We start from the raw sequence: 20,104 nt of genomic DNA, 5'->3' as shown, positions 1-20,104 counted from the left end.
TCAGAAAGGAATACCTAACTTTTGCATCAACATGGATGATGTGGAGATTATACTGAGTGAAATAAGTCAGAGAAAGCCAATTATCATATGGTTTCACTTATTTGTGGAACATAAGGAATAGCATGGAGGACATTAGGAACAGGAAGGAAAAAAAGTTGGGGAGAGATTCAGAGCAGGATACCAACAATGAGAGATTTGGACTCTGGGAAACAAACAGAGGGTTGTAAGGGGTGGGTAGTGGGGGGATGGGTGAGCCCAGTGATGTGTATTAAGGAGGTCACGGATTGCAATGGGATTCTGGGTGTTATACGCAAATGATGACTCATGGAACAGTACATCAAAAACTAATTATGTACTATATGGTGACTAACAAACATGATTATAATTAAAAATTTAAAAAAAATGTAAGAAGAGGCCCCTCTCACCATGTGAGGCCTCTCTGCCTGATGTCTGTTTCACAATCCAGAAGCAGATTGCTGCCTCACCACCCTGTTACTGCATCATAGATGCTTCCTTCCTCTTCTATCCCAAGTGAGGCGGACTGTTCCTCCCTACAGAACAAAGGCCCCATTGCCCTAGCACACACATTTTCAGAAAGCGGGACCCTCAGGCCTCCTCAATGTGGGCCCCTGCCTCTAGACCCTGCCCTCCTCCTTACCTGCTGCTGGCTCTGCTGTTGGGACTCACAGGTGAGCATTGCCTTGAGGGAGATTCCCCATTGCCTGCCTCCTAAACCTCTCCCTGCCCTTGGCATTTAGGGCCTCCAGGTATGCTACAGGTTCTACAGGTGTGCTACCCAGACTCTCCACAGAAGGCCTGCCTCAGAGCTATGACTATACTCCTGACTTGCAGATGAGGAAACTGAGGCAGAGAGAGCAACCAGACCAGTGCCACCTACTTACGTTAGTGGAGCTACTGGGGTTCATGTTCAGCCCACTCAGCTCCATAGTTCATCTTGTTAACCATGTTATGCTGAGTGGCTCCTCAGTGGAGGCCACGTGCAGAAACATCAGAAACAGAGAGGCAAACAGGAGAGACATCCCATCACACGCAGAAGTCTCCCAAGTTCTACTGTGCTGCGTGTACTCACAAACTCTTGTTAATGATGTGCTGCATGTTTCCTAGGTGCCAAATAGTTACGGAAGTTTAACATGTACTATAATTTCACTTAATGAGTTTGTGTTTCTCGATGTCTCCAGAGACTAGCTAGTCACCAAGGCAAGAAACCCAGCTGAAAATTCAAAAGGGTCCGTGGGACATCATTGAGCCTCTCTGTGTCTTTGTTTCCTCAGTTGTGATGGGATCTCCCTTTACAGGCTCGGGGCGAGGGCCGCTACCAGTTGCACTCTCTCAGGGAGTTGTTCTGCATAAACACATGAGGAGATGCGCAGGATTAAGGCAGGATGACTAGACCACTGCTCTGTTGTCCCTCCAGGTGTGGCCGGTGAGGCGGGGCTGCAGGTGATCCAGCCTGACAAGTCAGTGTCAGTCGCAGCCGGACAGACAGCCACTCTGCACTGTACCATGACCTCCCTGAGCCCCATAGGGCCGGTTCAGTGGTTCAGGGGGACAGGGCCAGGCCGGGAGTTAATCTTCAGTGTCCAAGGAGGCCACTTTCCCCGAGTAACAAATGCTTCAGACACCACAAGGAGAAACAACATGGACTTTTCCATCCGCATCAGTAACATCACCCCAGCAGACACCGGAACCTACTACTGTGTGAAGTTCCAGAAAGGGACCCCTGATGATGTGGAGTTTAAGTCTGGACCAGGCACCCAGGTCACTGTGAGCAGTGAGTACGGCCTGGGCCTCATTTGTCCCCTGGTTGTGATAACAATGAGAATGCCCTCCATTGTCTGGGCAAAAGCTAAGAATCAGGCATTGTGGTGGGTGTCCCCGACTTCAGCCCCTTCCACGGATCAGGGAAGTTGAGGCCTAGAGAGGTCCTGTTGCTTACTCAAGGCCCCTGACAAATGGTAGGAAAGTCTAGAACTCCAGTCTGTGAGTCCACAGTTCTCGCCTTATGCAATCCTGACCAGCGCTCTAGTTCCATGGATGAAGGACTTACAGTCTGAGTGACTTGTCCATTCACATGACCCAATCTAACTCCTGCTTCCAGACAGTGTCCCCTCCATGTGGCTGACTCTTCTCTACTCAACACTTACTGAGCACCTGCTGTGTGCAGGCTCTTGTCTGCCTGCAGGGGGAACAGGGAACAAAACAGGGAAGGGCTCCTTTCTCATGAAGCTCACGTTCCCTTCCCTTCCTGTGGACCAATGCACCCAGGGCAGGGAGGTGGGTTATGTCTCTCTTTCAATGTAGAAGAATCACAGTGAGAAGAGGTAAAAGCTCACTGTTTATGCTGAGAGCCCAGGATGGAGAAGATGCCAGAGGCTGGGCATTTGTTGTGGGTCTGTGCAGAAAAGCATCTTGCAATTCAGGTACTGACTCACATAAGAGCACTGAATCTCCTCTCAGCTCCTGGACATAGGCATGCGGGTGGTTTTATCCTGATTGTGCAGGTGTTACAGGAATTCCCAGTCGTACCCACCTTGCCTGGGCACCAGCACTAGTAGGTGGCTTCAGCATGGGGTAGATCTGTTCCTTCTGGGAGAGCTCTCCTTCCTCTTCCCCAAGCTGCCCACACAGGGGATGCCCTGGTTGAGAATGGATGAAGCTGGAGGGACCACCTCAGCACATTTACAGATGGGGATACTGAGGCTCAGCAGATCTGGCCTGAGCAGGGAAGTGAGCCACAGCCTGACTCACAGCCCTGCTCTCTGCAAACTCACTGCGCCGGCCAAAGTGGGAGAGGGTCAAAGTGGGAGAGGGCCAAAGAGTGCCCACCCTCTCCTTGAAACTCTTGTATGTATGGTTCTCTTTTTCAGCAGTAAACATTAAGAAAATACGGGAAGAGGTGGGCTAGCTTTGCACTCCCAGATCAGACAGGTATGCAAACATCTGGTGAAGTGTCGAGCCTGTTCCTGAAAGACACGGCTTCTCACGTGTAAGAGCCTTTGGAGTCTTTCCCCAGATATGTGGTGAAGCTTCTTCACTGAGCAGCCTGGGGCACCAGCCTAGACAGAGCAGTGGGGCCCTTGCAATCCCAGCAATACCAGACACCCCATTCCTGGCTCTGCAGACTAAGGATGACTGGGAGGCATATCCTGGAGGGTATTTGGCTCCGTGAGCAAGAGTTCACATTCCAGACTCAGCTGTCGGGACCCTCTGTTGTCAAGTCAACATGTCTGGACACCCGGTTAGACCCCTCCCCATAACTGCTTGCAGCGAGAATGTCAGATGGAAAAGGAGGGTGGCTGTCACTGTTGGGCTGGAGAAGGTGAGATATTTGCTCTGTTGTGGATGAAACAGCTGGAGGCCACAGGAAGTGGAGGAGGAGGAGCCCTGAGGAGGAGCCCTGCTCTGCTAGGACCAAAGGAGCTTGGCTCCTTGGTGAGGGAGAAACAGAGACCACGGAGGGGGAGTTTCCTCACAAAGTTGTCCTCATTTTACAGTTAATGGATCACAGGGAATAATTTCCAAATCCATGATACTGAACAGGGCCAAGCAGGTTCTATATATTAGGGCTGGAGACGAATATTCAGAGGGGGTTTTTAACACTAAAATGAGACTGAGGCAACTTCTTTCAAGATATGTCTCCAAAGGCAAAGGAAACAAAAGCGAAGATGAACTTTTGGGACTTCATCAAGATCAAAACCTTCTGCACAGCAAACAAAACAAACAACAAAACAAAGAGGCAACCCACAGAATGGGAGAAGATATTTACAAATGACAGTACAGGCATATTTTCGGTTGTGTGGGGGTTGGTGCCACTAAACCCTATGTTATTCAAGGGTCACTTGTAAAGGTGGAGAAAAATAAGAACAGAGAGTATGAGAAGAGAAATTTAAATAACAGTGGGAAAAGAATAAGAAAAAATAAAAAGAGAGAAGAGAAAAAGAAAACTATTTTAATTATTTTTTAAGAATTTAACCTCAGTAAAAAATTCCCCAGTGCCTTTACCCGACTTCATTTCCTTAGGATCTTAAGTCAGAAGGATCATGTAAAAATTTTCAGAATACCTTAACAAAAATAAATAGGTTAATTTTAATAAATTTATATACAGGAGGAAAACCATCTTATATAGTTAAAGAGCTGTGATCATAAGTATGGCAATCATCTTAGAAGATATTACTCAGAATAGAGAGGATATACTTAACTAGTGTGATAATCACAACTTCAGCAAGAGTGAAGGTTCTGATGCTCATGAGAATTTTATCTCATTTACGTAAACACTGCTATACATTGTCATTTATTCTGAAACTTAAGTATAGTTTATGAGACAATTTTAAGCTAATGGAAAATTAGTGGAATTTGTTTACTACAAGGAACTAGCTTTAAACAAAGGTCTATCCTAATGAACAATAGTGTTTTAGTTATCTTAAGAAAGTGAATGCTATTAAAATTTGACATATGGTACTAGATTGCTTTATAAAAGACTTAATTTTCTTAAAGAAATAAAATAAGAGTATTTTTAATATAACTTAGTTTTTAATAAGCTAGAATGTATATAATTTTTTCTCTAATTTTTTAATATTAAGTCAAATTAGTTTTTTTACATTGATGTATCTTATAGTCTTGCTAATTCTTTTTCTAGTTCTGTCACATTAGATGCATTTGACTTTTCTGTATACACCATAACATATTACTTCTTCCTTTTAAATCGTAATGGCCTTTATTTCTTTTCTCCAACACAACATTAAATAGGAGTTGTGAAAGAACAAAAAAAAAAAAAAAAAGAGAGAGAGAGAGACTGAGGTTACTGTCAGCCACTCTCTGATTCATCTGCTCTTTTCCATCTGTGTTTCCAATGATAAATCCCAAGCACACTGCTTGCATTCCCTTACTTGCCCCTTCCTGCAACCCTGTGTGGTAGGAGAGGGAAGGAGAAATGCCTCCTGTCCCATGTCACAGAGGAGCCACACCGTGCCATGGCAGTGCCTGCAGTCAGCTGGGCAGCCTGGTTCCGGCTTTCTTAGGGGTCCCCTATCCCCTGAAGGGACTGCTGCACACTCTCTCTGACCTCAGTGAGGTGTGCAGGGAGGCAGCTAGGAGTGGTTAATGCCAACAGTCAGACCCATCAGAAATGACCTTCCTGTGCCCAGACTGGTAGGGAGTCACCTGGCAGAGAAGACAAGGGGCAACTTGAACTGCACCTGAAACTGCACCTGGGTCCTGGCCTTGACTCAGAGTTCAGTTCTGGAACCTCCTCTGTGGGAATTGGAGGGGACAACGCCTTTCGCACACTATCAGAAGGGGAGCGGGTTCTCCACAGTACCTCATGCATATCCTGAGCACTGATGTGTCCAGAGTTCCACTGTGCTGTGTGGACTCACAACTCTTGTTAATGATGTGCTGCATGTTTCCTAGGTGCCAAATTGTTACTAAAGTTTAACATGTACTATAATTTCACTTAATCCTCAAAACAGTCTCTACGAGCATGTTGGGCCACACTGTACATATACAGGGAATGCACTTACCTCTGTGTGTGTGTGCGCACGTGTGTGCATGCATAGGAATGGGCATAGGGAAAGGTACACACACGCATTTGCACACACACATGGGATTTTGGAAAACACCTTGCTTTTTCTCCTCATAATGCAGCCAGTCTACGTGAAATGCACATTAGAACGATGTTTGGATCCCTGTCTCTGAGCTACTCACCCTCTTCTTTAATTCTCTAAACCTACATCTCACCCCTCACCAAGCTCTTAAATTAAAAACAAACTTCTCTCTTGGTAAAATGAATAGAACCTTGTGCATTACTACCTTGGAAATGCCTCCATGCTGGATTCAAGTGGATGAGGAAAGAAGGGGACACAAATTCAGAGACTCCTGCCTATGTGATCTGCATCTGTAATTATATCCATTTTCATATCCCAATCCCAATTATCTAATTGGGATTGGGATATAATGCCTCCGTGCCTCAGGAAATCTCATGAGTGATAACTTTCTAAATTCCTGAGCACTCACCATGTGCCACACACACACCTGGAAATGCCTATGTCCATTATGTCATGTGATCTGTGTATCCAAGGCAGACATTCCTGTCACCCCTACCTTGGAGATAAGAAAAGAAGGCACAGAAAGGGCCAAGGTCGCTGAGTGTAAGTGGGAGATCTAGGATCAGAACCTAGGCAGTCTGATTCTAAATCTCACAGGTCTAACCATTGCTCTTCTCAAATCCAATGACCACACTTCCATCCCATGAGATTTCTGCAGATCTTCCAATCACTGTGGAGAAGGGAGTTGTGTGGTGAAGAACGTTTGTAGTTCGCTTCTCTTAAGTGCTTCTATATTCTGGGTATATGCAAGTGTTTGTTTCATCCAAGTCACCTATGTGGGAAACTCAGCTTCTGATATAATGTCCTGAGAAATTCTCCACTGAAAATAGACTCCCTCCAAAAGGATCACATTGGGCAATTCACACATTATACAAATATATACCTACTAGGTGACAAGAACAGTTATATTAACATAGGGCATGTTGATGAGTAAAAGAGACAAAGTAGTTGCCCTTGTAGAAGTTGTATCATAGTGGAGGAAAGGACAGGAAAAAATAGATGCAATAAATCAGTAAATAACAGAGGTACAGAGATTGATGAACATTAAGGAAAAAACATGACAGTGCAGCTGGATACAAAAATGGGAGAATTGCTAGGGTGGGATGTATTTAAACAGGTAGCCTGGAGCAAAGATTTTAAGAAGGTGGGGGAGTGAGCTATGTTATTTTCTGGGGGAAGAGCCTTCCCAAACAGCATGGAACAGCACGAGAGCAGAATGCTCTTGCTCTCTTCAAGGATTTGGGATTTTATTCTGAATGAAATGGTACCTATGCAAGGTTTTGAAGACAGAAGTGACACAATCTGACATGAGTTTCATTCCAGCATTTGGTTGAGAATGGAGTACCACAGGACATAGAAGCATCTAGAGCCCTCAAGAGCTCAGTGCATCCATGCAAACAAGGAAAAGTGGTTTGCAGCAAGAGAGCAGTCAGCAGAGAAAGGGTAGAGGGGAGACACTGTGGGTGCCTGCAGTAGGGGAGCCATTAGGATGTCCTGGTACATAGGAATTGAGGTGGGAAAGAAAGGCACCCAAGGCTCAGAACCTAAGCATCTGGGAAAATAAAGGTGCCTCTGCTGAGATGTGCAAGGATTTGTGGAAAACTGAGTTCAGTTTAGGATATGTTAGCTGTGAAAGGTTTACTTCTAGCTAAGAAACAGTTCATATGGTATTCGGACTTACAAAGATTAGCTCAGAGGCAAGGCCTGGGCCAGAAATAGAAATAAGAGGATTATAGATAGGGGCGCCTGGGTGGCTCAGTGGGTTAAGCCGCTGCCTTCGGCTCAGGTCATGATCCAAGGGTCCTGGGATCGAGTCCCGCATCGGGCTCTCTGCTCAGCAGGGAGCCTGCTTCCCCCTCTCTCTCTCTCTGCCTGCCTCTCCATCTACTTGTGATTTCTCTCTGTCAAATAAATAAAATCTTAAAAAAAAAAGAGGATTATAGATACACAAATGGTAGATTTTTCACCTTTCCTTGGCTCCTCATGACCACCTGATCCTCTTCCTTCTCCCTTCCCATTTTCCCTCCATGACTCCCTCCATGGTGCATTCCTGTTTCTTCCCATTTTTGTCCTAGCACTTCAGCTTCCTGATCCGTCTTCTCCAGACTTGGAAACCAAAGTATGTGATGTTTTTAGTGCATCCAGGACCTGTTTGTAACAGCTCGTGCCCTCCTTAGGAGGCATGTTTGGTTGCAAATACTGCTAAGTGCATGGGTTTTACCAGCTCACACTCTGCAAGGGTGAACCACAAATTTCCTCCCTGAGGAGTAGCTAAGAAATGGAAAAGGACACTGGGTGTATGTCTGATGCACCAGCAGCCTGCTTCTCTGATTTCTATCCCTGCCTGGTTTTGAGGACACTTCATATAAGGAGGAATGAGTTTGCGTTTCTTGATGTCTCCAAGGACTAGCTAGTCATCAAGGCAGGAAATCCAGCTGCAAAGTCAAACCTGCTCTGTGACACATCATTGAGATTCTCTGTGTCTCTGTTTCCTCGGTTATGATGGGGTGTCCTGTTACAGGCTCAGGGCAAGGGCTGATCCCAGTGTGCACTAGGTCAGGGAGCTGTTGTGGGTAAACATGTGAGGACACACACAGGATCACAGCAGGATGAGGAGATGACTGTCTGTTTCCTCTCCAGGTGTGGCCGGTGAGGCAGGGCTGCAGGTGATCCAGCCTGACAAGTCAGTGTCTGTCACAGCCGGACAGACAGCCACTCTGCGCTGCACCCTGACCTCCCTGCTCCCCACAGGGCCTGTTCAGTGGTTCAGGGGGACAGGGTCAGGCCGGGAGTTAATCTTCAGTTACAAAGGAGGCCATTTCCCCCGAGTAACAAATGCTTCAGACACCACAAGGAGAAACAACATGGACTTTTCCATCCGCATCAGTAACATCTCCCCAGCAGACACCGGAATCTACTACTGTGTGAAGTTCCAGAAAGGGAACCCTGCTGATGTGGAGTTTAAGTCTGGACCAGGCACTCTAGTCACTGTGAGCGGTGAGTATGGCCTGGGCCTCCTTTGTCTCCTGGTTGTGACAACAAGTCAATAAGAATGCCCTCCGTTTTCTGACCAACAGCTAAGGATCAGGCGTTGTGGTGGGTGTCCCCGACTTCAGCCCATTCCACAGATCAGGGAAGTTGAGGCCTGGAGAGGTCTTGATGCTTGCTCAAAGGCCCCTGATAAATGGTGGGAAAGTCTAGCACCCCAGTCTGTGGGTCCAAAGCTGTTGACTTTTCCAATCCTGACCAGCCCTCTGGTTCCAGGGATGAGGGGATTATAGTCTGAGTGACTTGCACAGTCACATGACGCAGTCTTACTCCTACTTCCAGAGAGTGTCCCCTCCATGTGGCTGACTCTTCTGTACTCGGCAGGTACTGAGCATCTGCTGTGTGCAGGCTCTGGTCTGCCTGCAGGGGAAGCAAGGAACAATATAGGCAAGGGCTCCTTTCTTTCTTTTTTTTTTTTTTTAACAATTCTTTTTTTTTTTTTATTGTTTATTTATTTGACAGAGATCACAAGTAGGCAGAGAGGCAGACAGAGAGAGAGGAGGAAGCAGGCTCCCCGCTGAGCAGAGAGCCTGATTCGGGGCCAGATTCCAGGACCCTGGGATCATGACCTGAGCTGAAGGTAGAGACTTAACCCACTGAACCACCCAGGCGCCCCAAGATCTCCTTTCTTATGAAGCTCCCATTCCCTTCCCTTCTTGTGGATGAATGCATCCAGGGCAAGGAGGTGGGTTATGTCTCTCTTTCAATGTAGAAGAATCACAGTGAGAAGAGGTATAAACTCACTGTTTACACTGAGAGCGCAGGATGGAGAAGATGCCAGAGGCTGGGCATTTGTTGTGGGTCTGTTCAAAAAGCAGCATGCAATTCAGGGACTGACTTCCATAAGAGCACTGAATCTCCCCTCAGCTCCTGGACATAGCATGCAGGTGGTTTTATCCTGATTGTGCAGGTGTTACAGGAATTCCCAGTCGTACGTTCCTTGCCTGGGCACCAGCGCTAGTATGTGGCTCCAGCACCAGGGAGATCTGTTCTTTCTGGGAGAGTCTCCTTCTTCTTCCCCAAACTGCCCACACAGGGGATGCCCTGGTTGAGAATGGATGAAGCTGGAGGGACCATCTTAGCCCATTTACAGATGAGGACACTGAAGCTCAGCAGATCTGGCCTAAGCAGGAAAGTGAGCCACAACCTGACTCACAGCCCTGCTATCTGCACACTCACTGTGCTGGCCAAAGTGGGAGAAAGTGCCCACCCTCTCCTTGAAACTCTTATAAATCTTGTATGGTTCTCTTTTTCAGAAGTAAACATTAAGAAAACATGGGAAGAGTCAGGCTAGCTTTGCACCCCCAGATCAGACAGGTATGCAAACATCTGGTGAAGTGTCAAGCCTGTTCCTGGAGGACATGGCTTCTCATGTATAAGAGCATCTGGAGTCTTTCCCCTGTTGTGTGGTGTTGATCCTGAGCAGCAGTGAACTTCACCTAAGTTCCACAGCTTCTCCCCCAGCAACAGCCAGCCAATCCATAGTTCTTGTAATTAACACATTATTTGCAGAATGGCAGGATACTCCCCTCCTCTGCTTACACCAGCCCAGGTCACCACGGTGAAGTTTCAGCAGTGACAAGGACAGGGCAAGCCAGCACCTACCCTGCTCTACCACCCACAGGGCTGGGGGCCCCATGACCAGCTGGCAGAGACCTAGGTCCAAATGTTCCCATTAGAGCTGGCTTTCCAGACCCCAAGCAGACAAACTCTACACGTCTCCCAGGAGGGAGACTCTCAGATGACATGAGAAGAGAGAAAGCTCACTGTGTGTTGCTACCGGATCCACCTGTGTGAGAGCGCAAAGGAGGGAGGCCTGGCAAAGGGAGATGTTGGCACAATTCAGCATGGCAAACCTCAATTACTGACAGAGAGGCAGCAAGGTGAGTGCTCTTCATGAGTTGTTTTAAATTGAGAGGATTGGCTTAGCCTCTGTATCCTCACTTCTGCCTGCCTTCTGCTGCCGGTTCCCCTCTAGAAACAGGGGCAAACATGGTCAATATAACTCTTTCACCTCAGAAAAAGTCCAGGGTCCCACCCAGAAGACACCTGCCATCCTCTAACATGCCAGGGGCAAATATGGTGAGAACCTACTCTTTCCTTTAAGATTACTCTATATATTTCAAAAAAAAATATTTAGATTCTTTAAATTCAAATATAAAACCAAAAATGGGTCTATGTATAAAGTAAAAAAATCAGAAGCTGTCCTTCCAGATTCAACAGTCTATGTCCAACAGAAAGACTTTGGCTGACAGTGACAATGGTGTACGAGTGAGCTGGATGGTGTTTGAAATTCTCCTGAGCATTAGACCGAATTTCCTTGTCTCCCCAGGATATTGTCCAGCCAGCAGGTCTCCTGAGGTCAGGTCACCTTACAGACTGCCTCTTCACCTCTGTATGTGGGAGTTGTCAAACCATGTGCATGGAGCAAAACATGGCAGCCTTAACCCCACTGTGTGACATCTGTTCCCACTCCACTTGAGGCCAGCTGGACATTTGGTTCTATGAATCAGAGAGTTTAGCTTTGTCCTTGTCCAAAGACAAGGTCTCAGAGTCATCCTGCAGGCCAGCAGTGAGGGGGTTCCCTGGATCTGAGCCATGTCATCTGTCCACTTTCTGTAAACTAGGAGCCTGTTGACTCATCAGAAAGAGGCTGTATGACCTGCTCCACTGGGTGTGAGAACCAATTCGGTAAACCAGACTTACACGTTCCTGAGTGCTCGTTCTCCCCACCTTTTCTCAAGAAGGACACCTGGCAGTGAGAAAGGGGTGAGTGAGGTGAGACACGTCTTACTCCGAATTCTGCCTTGAACAGGGGAAGAATTCATGAACTTCAGAGCGTTGATAAGCCTGAGTCACTTCAGATACAGTAAGTGGAGGACCCAGGGCATGGACTCTAGGGTGCCCCCCTCTGATGGTGCCTCCTATCCCTTCTTTTCCAGAGTCAAGGCCATCTACTCCAATCCTGATAGCTGTCACCCTGGGCCCGAAGCTGCTGCTGCTCATCACTGTCTCTGCCATCTATGTCCACAAGAAGCGAGGGCCTGATTGTAAGTTATGGGTTAGGGAGGGAAGGTCAATGTTAGTCCCAGAAAGAGCCAGGTCAGGGAGAGTGTCAGCACACAGGTCACCTGAAGTCAGTGCCCACCTGGAGTAAAGAACATATGACACACCTTCCTTGATACCCTTGGGAGTCTCAGGGTTCCCATTCCCTGAGGTGTTGGGGCATTTAGCCTATAAAAGGTGGGCAGGATCAAAGGCTATCAAAAAGTGTGGACAGAGTCCTAGGGATTCTGGGAAGGAAGTGGGCAGAGAGGCTCAATGAGAGGCAGCTGGGTGGGAGGATCCCTTGGAGACCATCACCAGATTATAGAAACTAGGGCTCCTTTGGGGTCAAGACGTCTGTGTTTAGAGGAAGGCTGACAGGTGCCAGAGGGCTGCTCTGAGGACAGCTTCCAATGACCCTATGTGGGTCATACCGGAGGGGATGGGAATGGGGGTTCAAGACCAAAGGGAGGAAGCTTAAGTGGCAGAGTCTTCTATCAGTGGCTGTCTGTCCTTTCACAGCAGGTGTCTCAAGAATAAAATAGCACCAAGAACATAAGAGACACATGAGGAACATTTCTGGAATGATGAGCAAATAATCAACTGTGAACATGGGTACCACAGCTCCTCCCTTCCTCCGCTACTATATGCCACCCTCAGTCTCTGCTCCTTCCGTCCTTGAGGGGCCAAGCCAAAGAAAAGGAACAATGAGAAACTTCCCCAACTCTGCCCCCAAATACCTTGCTTGCTCCCAAGACCCACCTGTCCACAGTCCCTTCTCCTTCTCACAATTCTTGATGTCCCCAGAGCTGGGACTACATGCCAGGTCCTCAGCAGAGGCCATGGGAACTTTCTCTGGGCATTGATGCACAGATATCTGCCTGAATGTGAGAAAAAAGTCACATTTACACTTACCAGGTGTCTCTCATTCATCTTCTGGGGACTGTGGTCATGAACTACATGCTCATGTCCATGTTCTTGGGAGGTATTTCTGCCCACCTCCAGACATTCTAGCCTTGGTGAGGTTCTTCACAGGGTCTTAAATAAAATGAATCTCATCCTGGTATGAAGAAGAGAAATGATTCTCCTTCCTCTTTGCCTACACGTCCTACTCCTTAGACCCAAGGACAAAACACCCTCCTCCCTGTGATGGGAACACTAGCTCTTCTGTCACCTTCATCCTTCCCAGCCCCAGTGCTCATGTACGTGAGCTGGCAGTTCAGAAGCCTGGAGCCATCCTTGGTTTTCTTACTTTATATCCCCTATTCAATTCTGCCTTCAGAATGTTGCTTACAGTGGCCAGATAATCAATGTGAAGTAATCTACTCAGAGAAAGAGAAAGAAGCCAGATTTGTAGCGCTTGTGGACTTCCATGGTGTCAACACTTCCAATGTGACCAACGGCAAGCTAACAGTGTTTAACAACTTGCTTATAAAATTCCTGAAATGTTCTCAGAAGTGAGTGCAAGCCTCCTCCCAAAACCAGTGAGCCCCACCCAGAATCTGTACACTGCTCACCCCAAGCCTGCTACCTGGTCCTGGTCAACAGTACTCCTTCCTGGACCATTCTTTGTCTCTTACAGCTCTCCAGTTTCAGCTGCAGTGATTCCATGACAATGGAAGTCAAACTGTGTCTTTCCTCTGCTTCTTCCCCCTAAAGATCTGCATGACACTCTCTCCCTCTTTGAAGCTCTGTTTAAACATCACCTTATTAAAAAGTCCCTTCCAGAAACCACCCGGTATAAAATATCAAGTCCTTTCTCCCACTCTGTGTTCCCACAGCTCATAACCTAATTAAACTGTTTCCCTAGAACTTCGAATTAGCTGACATGATAAGTGGAAGCAGTGCTCACTTTGCACAGTAGTGCAGGAAAAACACTGATGGTGCAGCTGAAACCATGCAAAGTGATCTCAAAAATCAGTGGGAGAATAACAATTTTTCTGTGACCTTTAAAAACGTTTTAAAACAGAAAGTTTCCAAATGTCAATGATGAATGTATAGGAAACTGAAAAAAACAATAGAACCATTATTTATTGGGTGTATTGTCATTTCAAATATTAGAAACACTGAAAGGTGAAGCATTCTGGTTTTTTTGTAAAGAATCTTCATCAATAGTTTACACAGTGCAAGCCTTCTTCCGATTTCATGGTTGACCATATAGGGCCAAGGTCTGAATTACCTCATTTCAGTCTCACTTGGGATCAGCTTCCAACATTCCATCCCTTGTACTTTCAATGTTGTGGAATCCTTACAATATTAATTTGAATTGTTCTGGCGTCACATCCTCTTGGACATTTTCACCCTCCCTTCCACCACCTTCAATGACATGGTAATCTTGTCTCACTCTGCTCCTCTGGCTGCATATCCACACTCTGGGGACAAGCACCCCTGTCACCATTCCCCTGGTGCCCTCATGAGCCCCAGTCGCAATCAATTTCAACACTACCTGAAGCCTCAACTCTTCTCATTTCTCCAGCATATGTTCAGCTTTATGCCAATTCCATTTGGCCACTATTCACTTTTGTATAATGTCACCTTGGTCCCTCATTGGGAGAACAGCAGACAACATGACCACCTTCATTGCTGCCTGTGGTAAATTGAGTAACAGAGTCACAGAGAACCACCACTTCCGGCCTTGAAAGACCTGATGCTTACTTATCGTGATGAGGACCTGCCTAGTCCTGGAGCGCAGGCACTGGTGTGATACCCCTCCAAAGACGACAGAATGGCAAGGAGAAATAGGGAGTAACTACAGAGGGAACACCTAACAAATACAGTCCAGTCATGTGATCACAAGTTCACCATAAACCATGGCCACAATGTGCTCCCTGATATAATGTGATGAAAATGACACTTTTCCTCTGTGACCTTCCTCCCTAAACCCACTCCCCCAGTCTGTGTATGAGAAAAGCATCTGACAAATTGCAATGAGGGACATTCCACCATATACCTGAGCAGCACTCAAAGCTGTCAGGCCGTCACCATCAAGGAAAGTCACGTAGCTCTCACAGCTGAGAGGACCCTAGAGAGACATGACAAGGAAATATAATGTGGTATACTCCATGGAATTCTGGTCAGAAGGGGACATGGAGTGAAAACTAAGGAAATCTCTTCTGGACTGAATGGTTGTATCTCTCCATCGTTCATAGGATTTGGAGATGGGGACTTTGCAGATGATGAGGTCGTCATGAGGGTGGAGTCCCCATGAATGGGATCATTGCCTTCACGAAAAGGGGGCAGACAGCCAGATCACTCCATCCACCAGGGGAAAATACAAGCCATTGGCAGTCTGCAAATTCAAAGAGAGATCTCATCACAACCCAACTATCATGGCACCCTGATCTCAGACTTCCCGCCTCCAGGACTGTGAGAAATAAGTTCCTGTTGTTTCAAGGCATCCAGCTTATGCTGTTTTGCTATAGCAGCCAAAGCTAAGACAAAATCAAACTATGGATTTTGGTTAATAACAATGCCCCAATATTGGTTCACTAATTATAACAGATGCAACAAATTACTGTAAAATGCTATAAAGAGAGGAAACTGTATGCACCTATATATTGGAACTCTGTGTGATTGTCTCAGTTTTTCTCTAAATGTAAAACTGTTCCAAAAAAGTAACTCTATTCTAAAAAAAAAAGATCAACATCTTGTCCTCAGCTGAATCACTGCCCCTTGGAGGGCAATTCAAGGAAATGTGTGCTGGGGAGATGTCTGTGTCTCTATACCCAGATTTTATCTTACTTCACAAGTCCCTTCACAAGTTCCTCTTCCTTTCTCGGTCCTCTGTCCTCTGCTAGAGCTCACTCCAAAACCTGTCACTCAGAGATTCCAGAACAACTTGCTTCTTAGTCCCCATGATATTCACTCTAAATGTTTCCAATTAGTGAAGCCCAGGTTAGATCAGGTGGAGTCAGGGAACTCTGCATGCTTGGGTGAAGTCGGGTAGCTTTAAGACGTCAGTGGTGGATGAAGTTAATCCATGTCCTTTTCCCAAGCAAGTGAGGTGGAAGGGGCTCTGCAGAGGATGGTGCACCCTGTAATACACCAGTCCTGAGGAGATGGCCCTCAGCTGTCAGCCTGTTTTGAGATGGCCTCAGTCAAGGAAAGCCACCATGCCCAAGGTCAAGCCTGGGACCTTGTCACATCCCGTGTCTCATCAACATGGGGATGGAGCCCCTTCCACCCTCTACAACAAAAATCATCACCATCTCCAGAACTCTAACCTCATTCCACACCATGTCTTTGAGCCTTTACATCAGCAGGAATGCAGCCTGGTGAAACTGGGATGGGATGAGCCTCAGGAATGAGCACATGCTTGTGGATTCCGTAAGCTCTGGAAATCTCAAGCAACTGGCCCAGTAGCTTCTCAGCTTGTGGCCCCCTTGTGTGTCCATTTGGTAATCTGAAAAAAAAGTGATAAAAGTCCCATGGTCATTCCTTCATCATAATCCCTTTCCTCTGACATCATGGAGACGGGGAGTGTCTTCTCTCCTCAGAGCATGGAGTCCTGGGCCTCTCCAGGACAGCATTCAGACAGAGAAGGCTCCAGGGGCCACCACAATGCCTGTCCCTGACTCCCCACTGTGCCCACCTCGGCCACCCCTACTTCTTCTTCTTTTTTTTTTCTTTATTTAATTTTTTAAAGATTTTATTTATTTATTTGACAGATAGAAATCACGAGTAGGCAGAGAGGCAGGCAGAGAGAGAGGAGGAAGCAGGCTCCCTGCTGAGCAGAGAGCCATATGCGGGGCTCGATCCCAGGACCCTGGGATCATGACCTGAGCCAAAGGCAGAGGCTTTAACCCACTGAGCCACCCAGGGGCCCCTCTTTATTTAATTTCTTTTCAGTGTAACAGAATTCATTGTTTATGCACCACAACCAGTGCTCCATGCAATATGTGCCCTCCATAATACCCACCACCAGGCTCCCCCAAGCTCCCATTCCCCACTCCTTCAAAACCCTCAGATTGTTTTTCAGAGTCCATAGTCTCTCATGGTTCAATCTCTCCTCCAATTTCCCTAAACTCCCTTCTCCACTCCATCTCCCCTTGTCCTCCGTCACTCCATCTCCCCTTGTCCTCCGTGTTATTTCTTATACTCCACAAATAAGTGAAACCATATGATAATTGACTCTCTCTGCTTGACTTATTTCACTCAGCATAATCTCTTCCAGTCCTGTCCATGTTGATACAAATGTTAGGTATTCATCCTTTCTGATGGAGGCATAATACTCCATAGTGTATATGGACCACATCTTCCTTATCCATTCGTCCACTGCATTGAAAGTATAGATTGCTCTAGGCAGTGTAGACATTTTAACAATGTTTATTCTTCTGATCCAAGAGCATGGGATAGTCTTCCATCCTTTTGTGTCTTCTTTGATTGCTTTCATGAGTGTTCTGTATTTCCTCAAATACAGATCCTTTACCTCTTTGATTAGGTTTATTCCCAGGTATCTTACGGTTCTTGGTGCTATAGTAAATGGGATCAATTCTCTAATTCCCCTTTCTGTGTTTTTATTGTTAGTGTATAAGAAAGCCACTGATATCTGTACATTGACTTTGTATCCTGCCACATTACTGAATTGCTGTATGAGTTCTAGTAGTTTGGGGGTGGAGTCTTTTGAGTTTTCCATATAAAGTATCATGTCATCTGCGAAGAGAGAGAGTTTGACTTCTTCATTGCCAATTTGGATACCTTTTATTTCTCTTTGTTGTCTGATTGCTGTTGCTAGGACTTCTAATACTATGTTGAACAAGAGTGGTGAGAGTGGGCATCCTTGTCGTGTTCCTGATCTCAGTGGGAAGGCTGTGCGCTTTTTCCCATTGAGGATGATATTTGCTGTGGGTCTTTCATAGATAGATTTTATGAAGTTCAGAAATGTTCCCTCTATCCCTATACTTTTATACGTTTTAATCAGAAACGGATGCCAGATTTTGTCAAATGCTTTTTTCTGCATCATTTGAGAGGACCATGTGGTTCTTCCTTCTTCTCTTATTGATTTGTTCTATCACATTGATTTCCAAATATTGAACCACCCTTGCAACCCAGGGATGAATCCCACCTGGTCATGGTGGCTAATCTTTTTAATGTGCTGTTGGATCCTGTTTGCTAGAATCTCGTTGAGAATCTTTGTATCATATTCATCAGGGATATTGGTTGAAATTCTCCTTTTTGGTAGGGTCTTTTTCTGGTTTGGGGATCAGGGTAATGCTGTCTTCATAAAAAGAGTCTGGAAGTTTTCCTTCTGTTTCAATTGTTTGAAACAGCTTCAGGAGAGTAGGCGTTGTTTCTTCTTTGAAAGTTTGGTATAATTCTCCAAGGAATCCATCAGGTCTTAGGCTCTTGTTTTTTGGGAGGTTTTTGATCACCGCTTCAATCTCGTGACTAGATAACAGTATATTCAGCGTGTCAGTGTCTTCCTGGTTCAATTTTGGAAGTTTATAATTTTCCAGGAATACATCCATTTCATCTAGGTTGCTTAACTTCTGATTATTGTTTCTATTTCTGTGGTTTTCATCCATAATTTTATTAACTTGGGCCTTCTCTATTTTGGATTAGTGTAACCAATGGCTTATCAATCTTATTGATTCTTTCAAAAAACCAGCTTCTAGTTTCATTGATGCATTCTACTGTATCTCTAGTTTCTATCTCATTGATTTATGCTCTAATCTTGATTATTTCCGTTCTTGTGTGTGGAGTTGGCTTAATTTGTTGTTGATTCTCCAGTTCTTTAAGGTGTAGAGACAGCTGGCGTATTCTGGATTTTTCAGGTTTTTTTTGAGGGAGGCTTGGATGGCTATGTATTTCCCCTGTAGGACTGCCTTTGCTGTACCCATAGGTTTTGGACCAAAGTGTCTTCATTCTCATTGGTTTCCATGAATTTTTTAATTTCTTATTTGATCTCCTGGCTAATCCAAGCATTTTTAAGCAAGATGGCCTTTAGCTTCCAGGTGTTTGAGTTCCTTCCAAACATTTCCTTGTGGTTGAGCTCCAGTTTCAAAGCATTGTGATCTGAGAATGTGCAGGGAATAACTGCAATCTTTTCATATCAGTTGAGCCCTGATTTGTGACCCAGTATGTGGTCTATTCTGGAGAAGGTTCCATATGCACTCGAGAAGAATGAGTATTATGTTGTTTAGGGTGGAATGCTCTGTATATATCTATGAGGTCCTCTGGTCTAAAGTGTCATTCAATGCTCTTGTTTCTTTATTGATTTTTTGCTTGGATGATCTATTACTGAGAGTGGTGTGTTAAGATTTCCTACTATTAATGTATTATCTTGATTAACAGTTTTCTTATGTAATTGGCTGCTCCCATATTGGGGGCATAAATATTTAAAATTGTTAGATCTTCTTGGTGGATATTCTCTTTAAGAATTATGTAGTGTCCAGGCACCTGGGTGGTTCAGTGGGTTAGGCCTCTGCCTTCAGCTCAGGTCATGATCTCAGGGTCCTGGGATCAAGCCCCACATCAGTCTCTCTGTTCATCAGGGAGCCTGCTTCCTCCTCTCTCTCTCTGCCTGCCTCTCTGCCTACTTGTGATCTATCTGTCAAATAAATACATAAAATCTTAAAAAAAAAAAGAATTATGTAGTGTACTTCTGTATCTCTGACTACAGTCTTTTTTTCCCTTTTTATTTATTTATTTATTTTCAGCATAACAGTATTCATTATTTTTGCACCACACCCAGTGCTCCATGCAATCCGTGCCCTCTCTAATACCCACCACCTGGTACCCCAACCTCCCACCCCCCCGCCACGGCTTCAAACCCCTCAGATTGTTTTTCAGAGTCCATAGTCTCATGGTTCACCTCCCTTTCCAATTTCCTCCAACTCCCTTCTCCTCTCTAACTCCCCATGTCCTCCATGCTATTTGTCTTTAGTTTAAAATCTAATTTATCTGATATGAGAATCTCTACCCCAGCCTTCTTTTGAGGCCCATTGCCATGAAAGATGCTTCTCCATCCCTTCACTTTCAGTATGGGTGTATCCTTGGGTTCGAGATGGGTCTCTTGTAGACAACATATGGATGGGTCCTGTTGTTTTATCCAATCTGCAACTCTGTGTCGTTTTATGGGCACATTTAGGCCATTCATATTGAGAGTGATTATTGAAATATGCGTTATTTACATCATGTTACCTGTGAAGTCTTTGTTTCTATAGATTGCCTCCATATATTTCTATTCAATGATATTCTTAGGATTTTTCCTCTTTTATAGAGCCCCCCTTAATATTTCCTGCAGTGTCAGTGTAGTGCTCACATACTCTTAAACCTTGCCAGTCTTGGAAGCTCTTTATCTCTCCATCCACTTTGCATGTCAGTCTTGCTGGATAAAGTATTCTTGGCTGCATGTCCTTCTCATTTAGTGCCCTGAATACATCTTG

The 20,104-nt window shown here is 45.5% G+C and overlaps 1 protein-coding gene across 2 annotated transcripts; it reads left to right on the top strand.

Moving 5' to 3' along the window:
* The first annotated feature begins 569 nt into the window (after positions 1-569).
* Positions 570-15,280, top strand: LOC101678546 (signal-regulatory protein beta-1). 2 transcript variants are annotated; one of them, XM_045080008.1, is made up of 5 exons: positions 570-689; positions 1,436-1,792; positions 8,265-8,621; positions 11,615-11,722; positions 12,243-15,280. In XM_045080008.1, the coding sequence occupies exons 1-5, from the start codon at positions 620-622 to the stop codon at positions 12,260-12,262; spliced, it is 912 nt and encodes a 303-aa protein (XP_044935943.1). In that variant the 5' UTR covers positions 570-619; the 3' UTR covers positions 12,263-15,280. The 2 variants fall into 2 exon arrangements, with proteins under 2 accessions (XP_044935943.1, XP_004772986.1); XM_004772929.3 differs by having other exon boundaries at positions 12,240-15,280.
* The last annotated feature ends 4,824 nt before the right edge of the window (positions 15,281-20,104 follow it).

The sequence above is a fragment of the Mustela putorius genome, unplaced genomic scaffold, assembly GCF_011764305.1.
Source record: "Mustela putorius furo isolate JIRA1106 unplaced genomic scaffold, ASM1176430v1.1 tig00000054_pilon_pilon_pilon, whole genome shotgun sequence".
Taxonomy (NCBI): domain Eukaryota; kingdom Metazoa; phylum Chordata; class Mammalia; order Carnivora; family Mustelidae; genus Mustela; species Mustela putorius.
Note: the sequence above shows the minus strand (reverse complement) of the source record. Positions and strands in the feature narration are given on the sequence as shown.

Bases quoted from the DNA above. Each gene is read 5' to 3' on its own strand.
- LOC101678546 (XM_004772929.3), top strand. From the start codon at position 620: ATGTGGGCCCCTGCCTCTAGACCCTGCCCTCCTCCTTACCTGCTGCTG. The intron at 8,622-11,614 runs GTGAGTATGGCC...CTTCTTTTCCAG, and splicing joins CACTCTAGTCACTGTGAGCG to AGTCAAGGCCATCTACTCCA. The intron at 11,723-12,239 runs GTAAGTTATGGG...GTCCTTTCACAG, and splicing joins CAAGAAGCGAGGGCCTGATT to CAGGTGTCTCAAGAATAAAA.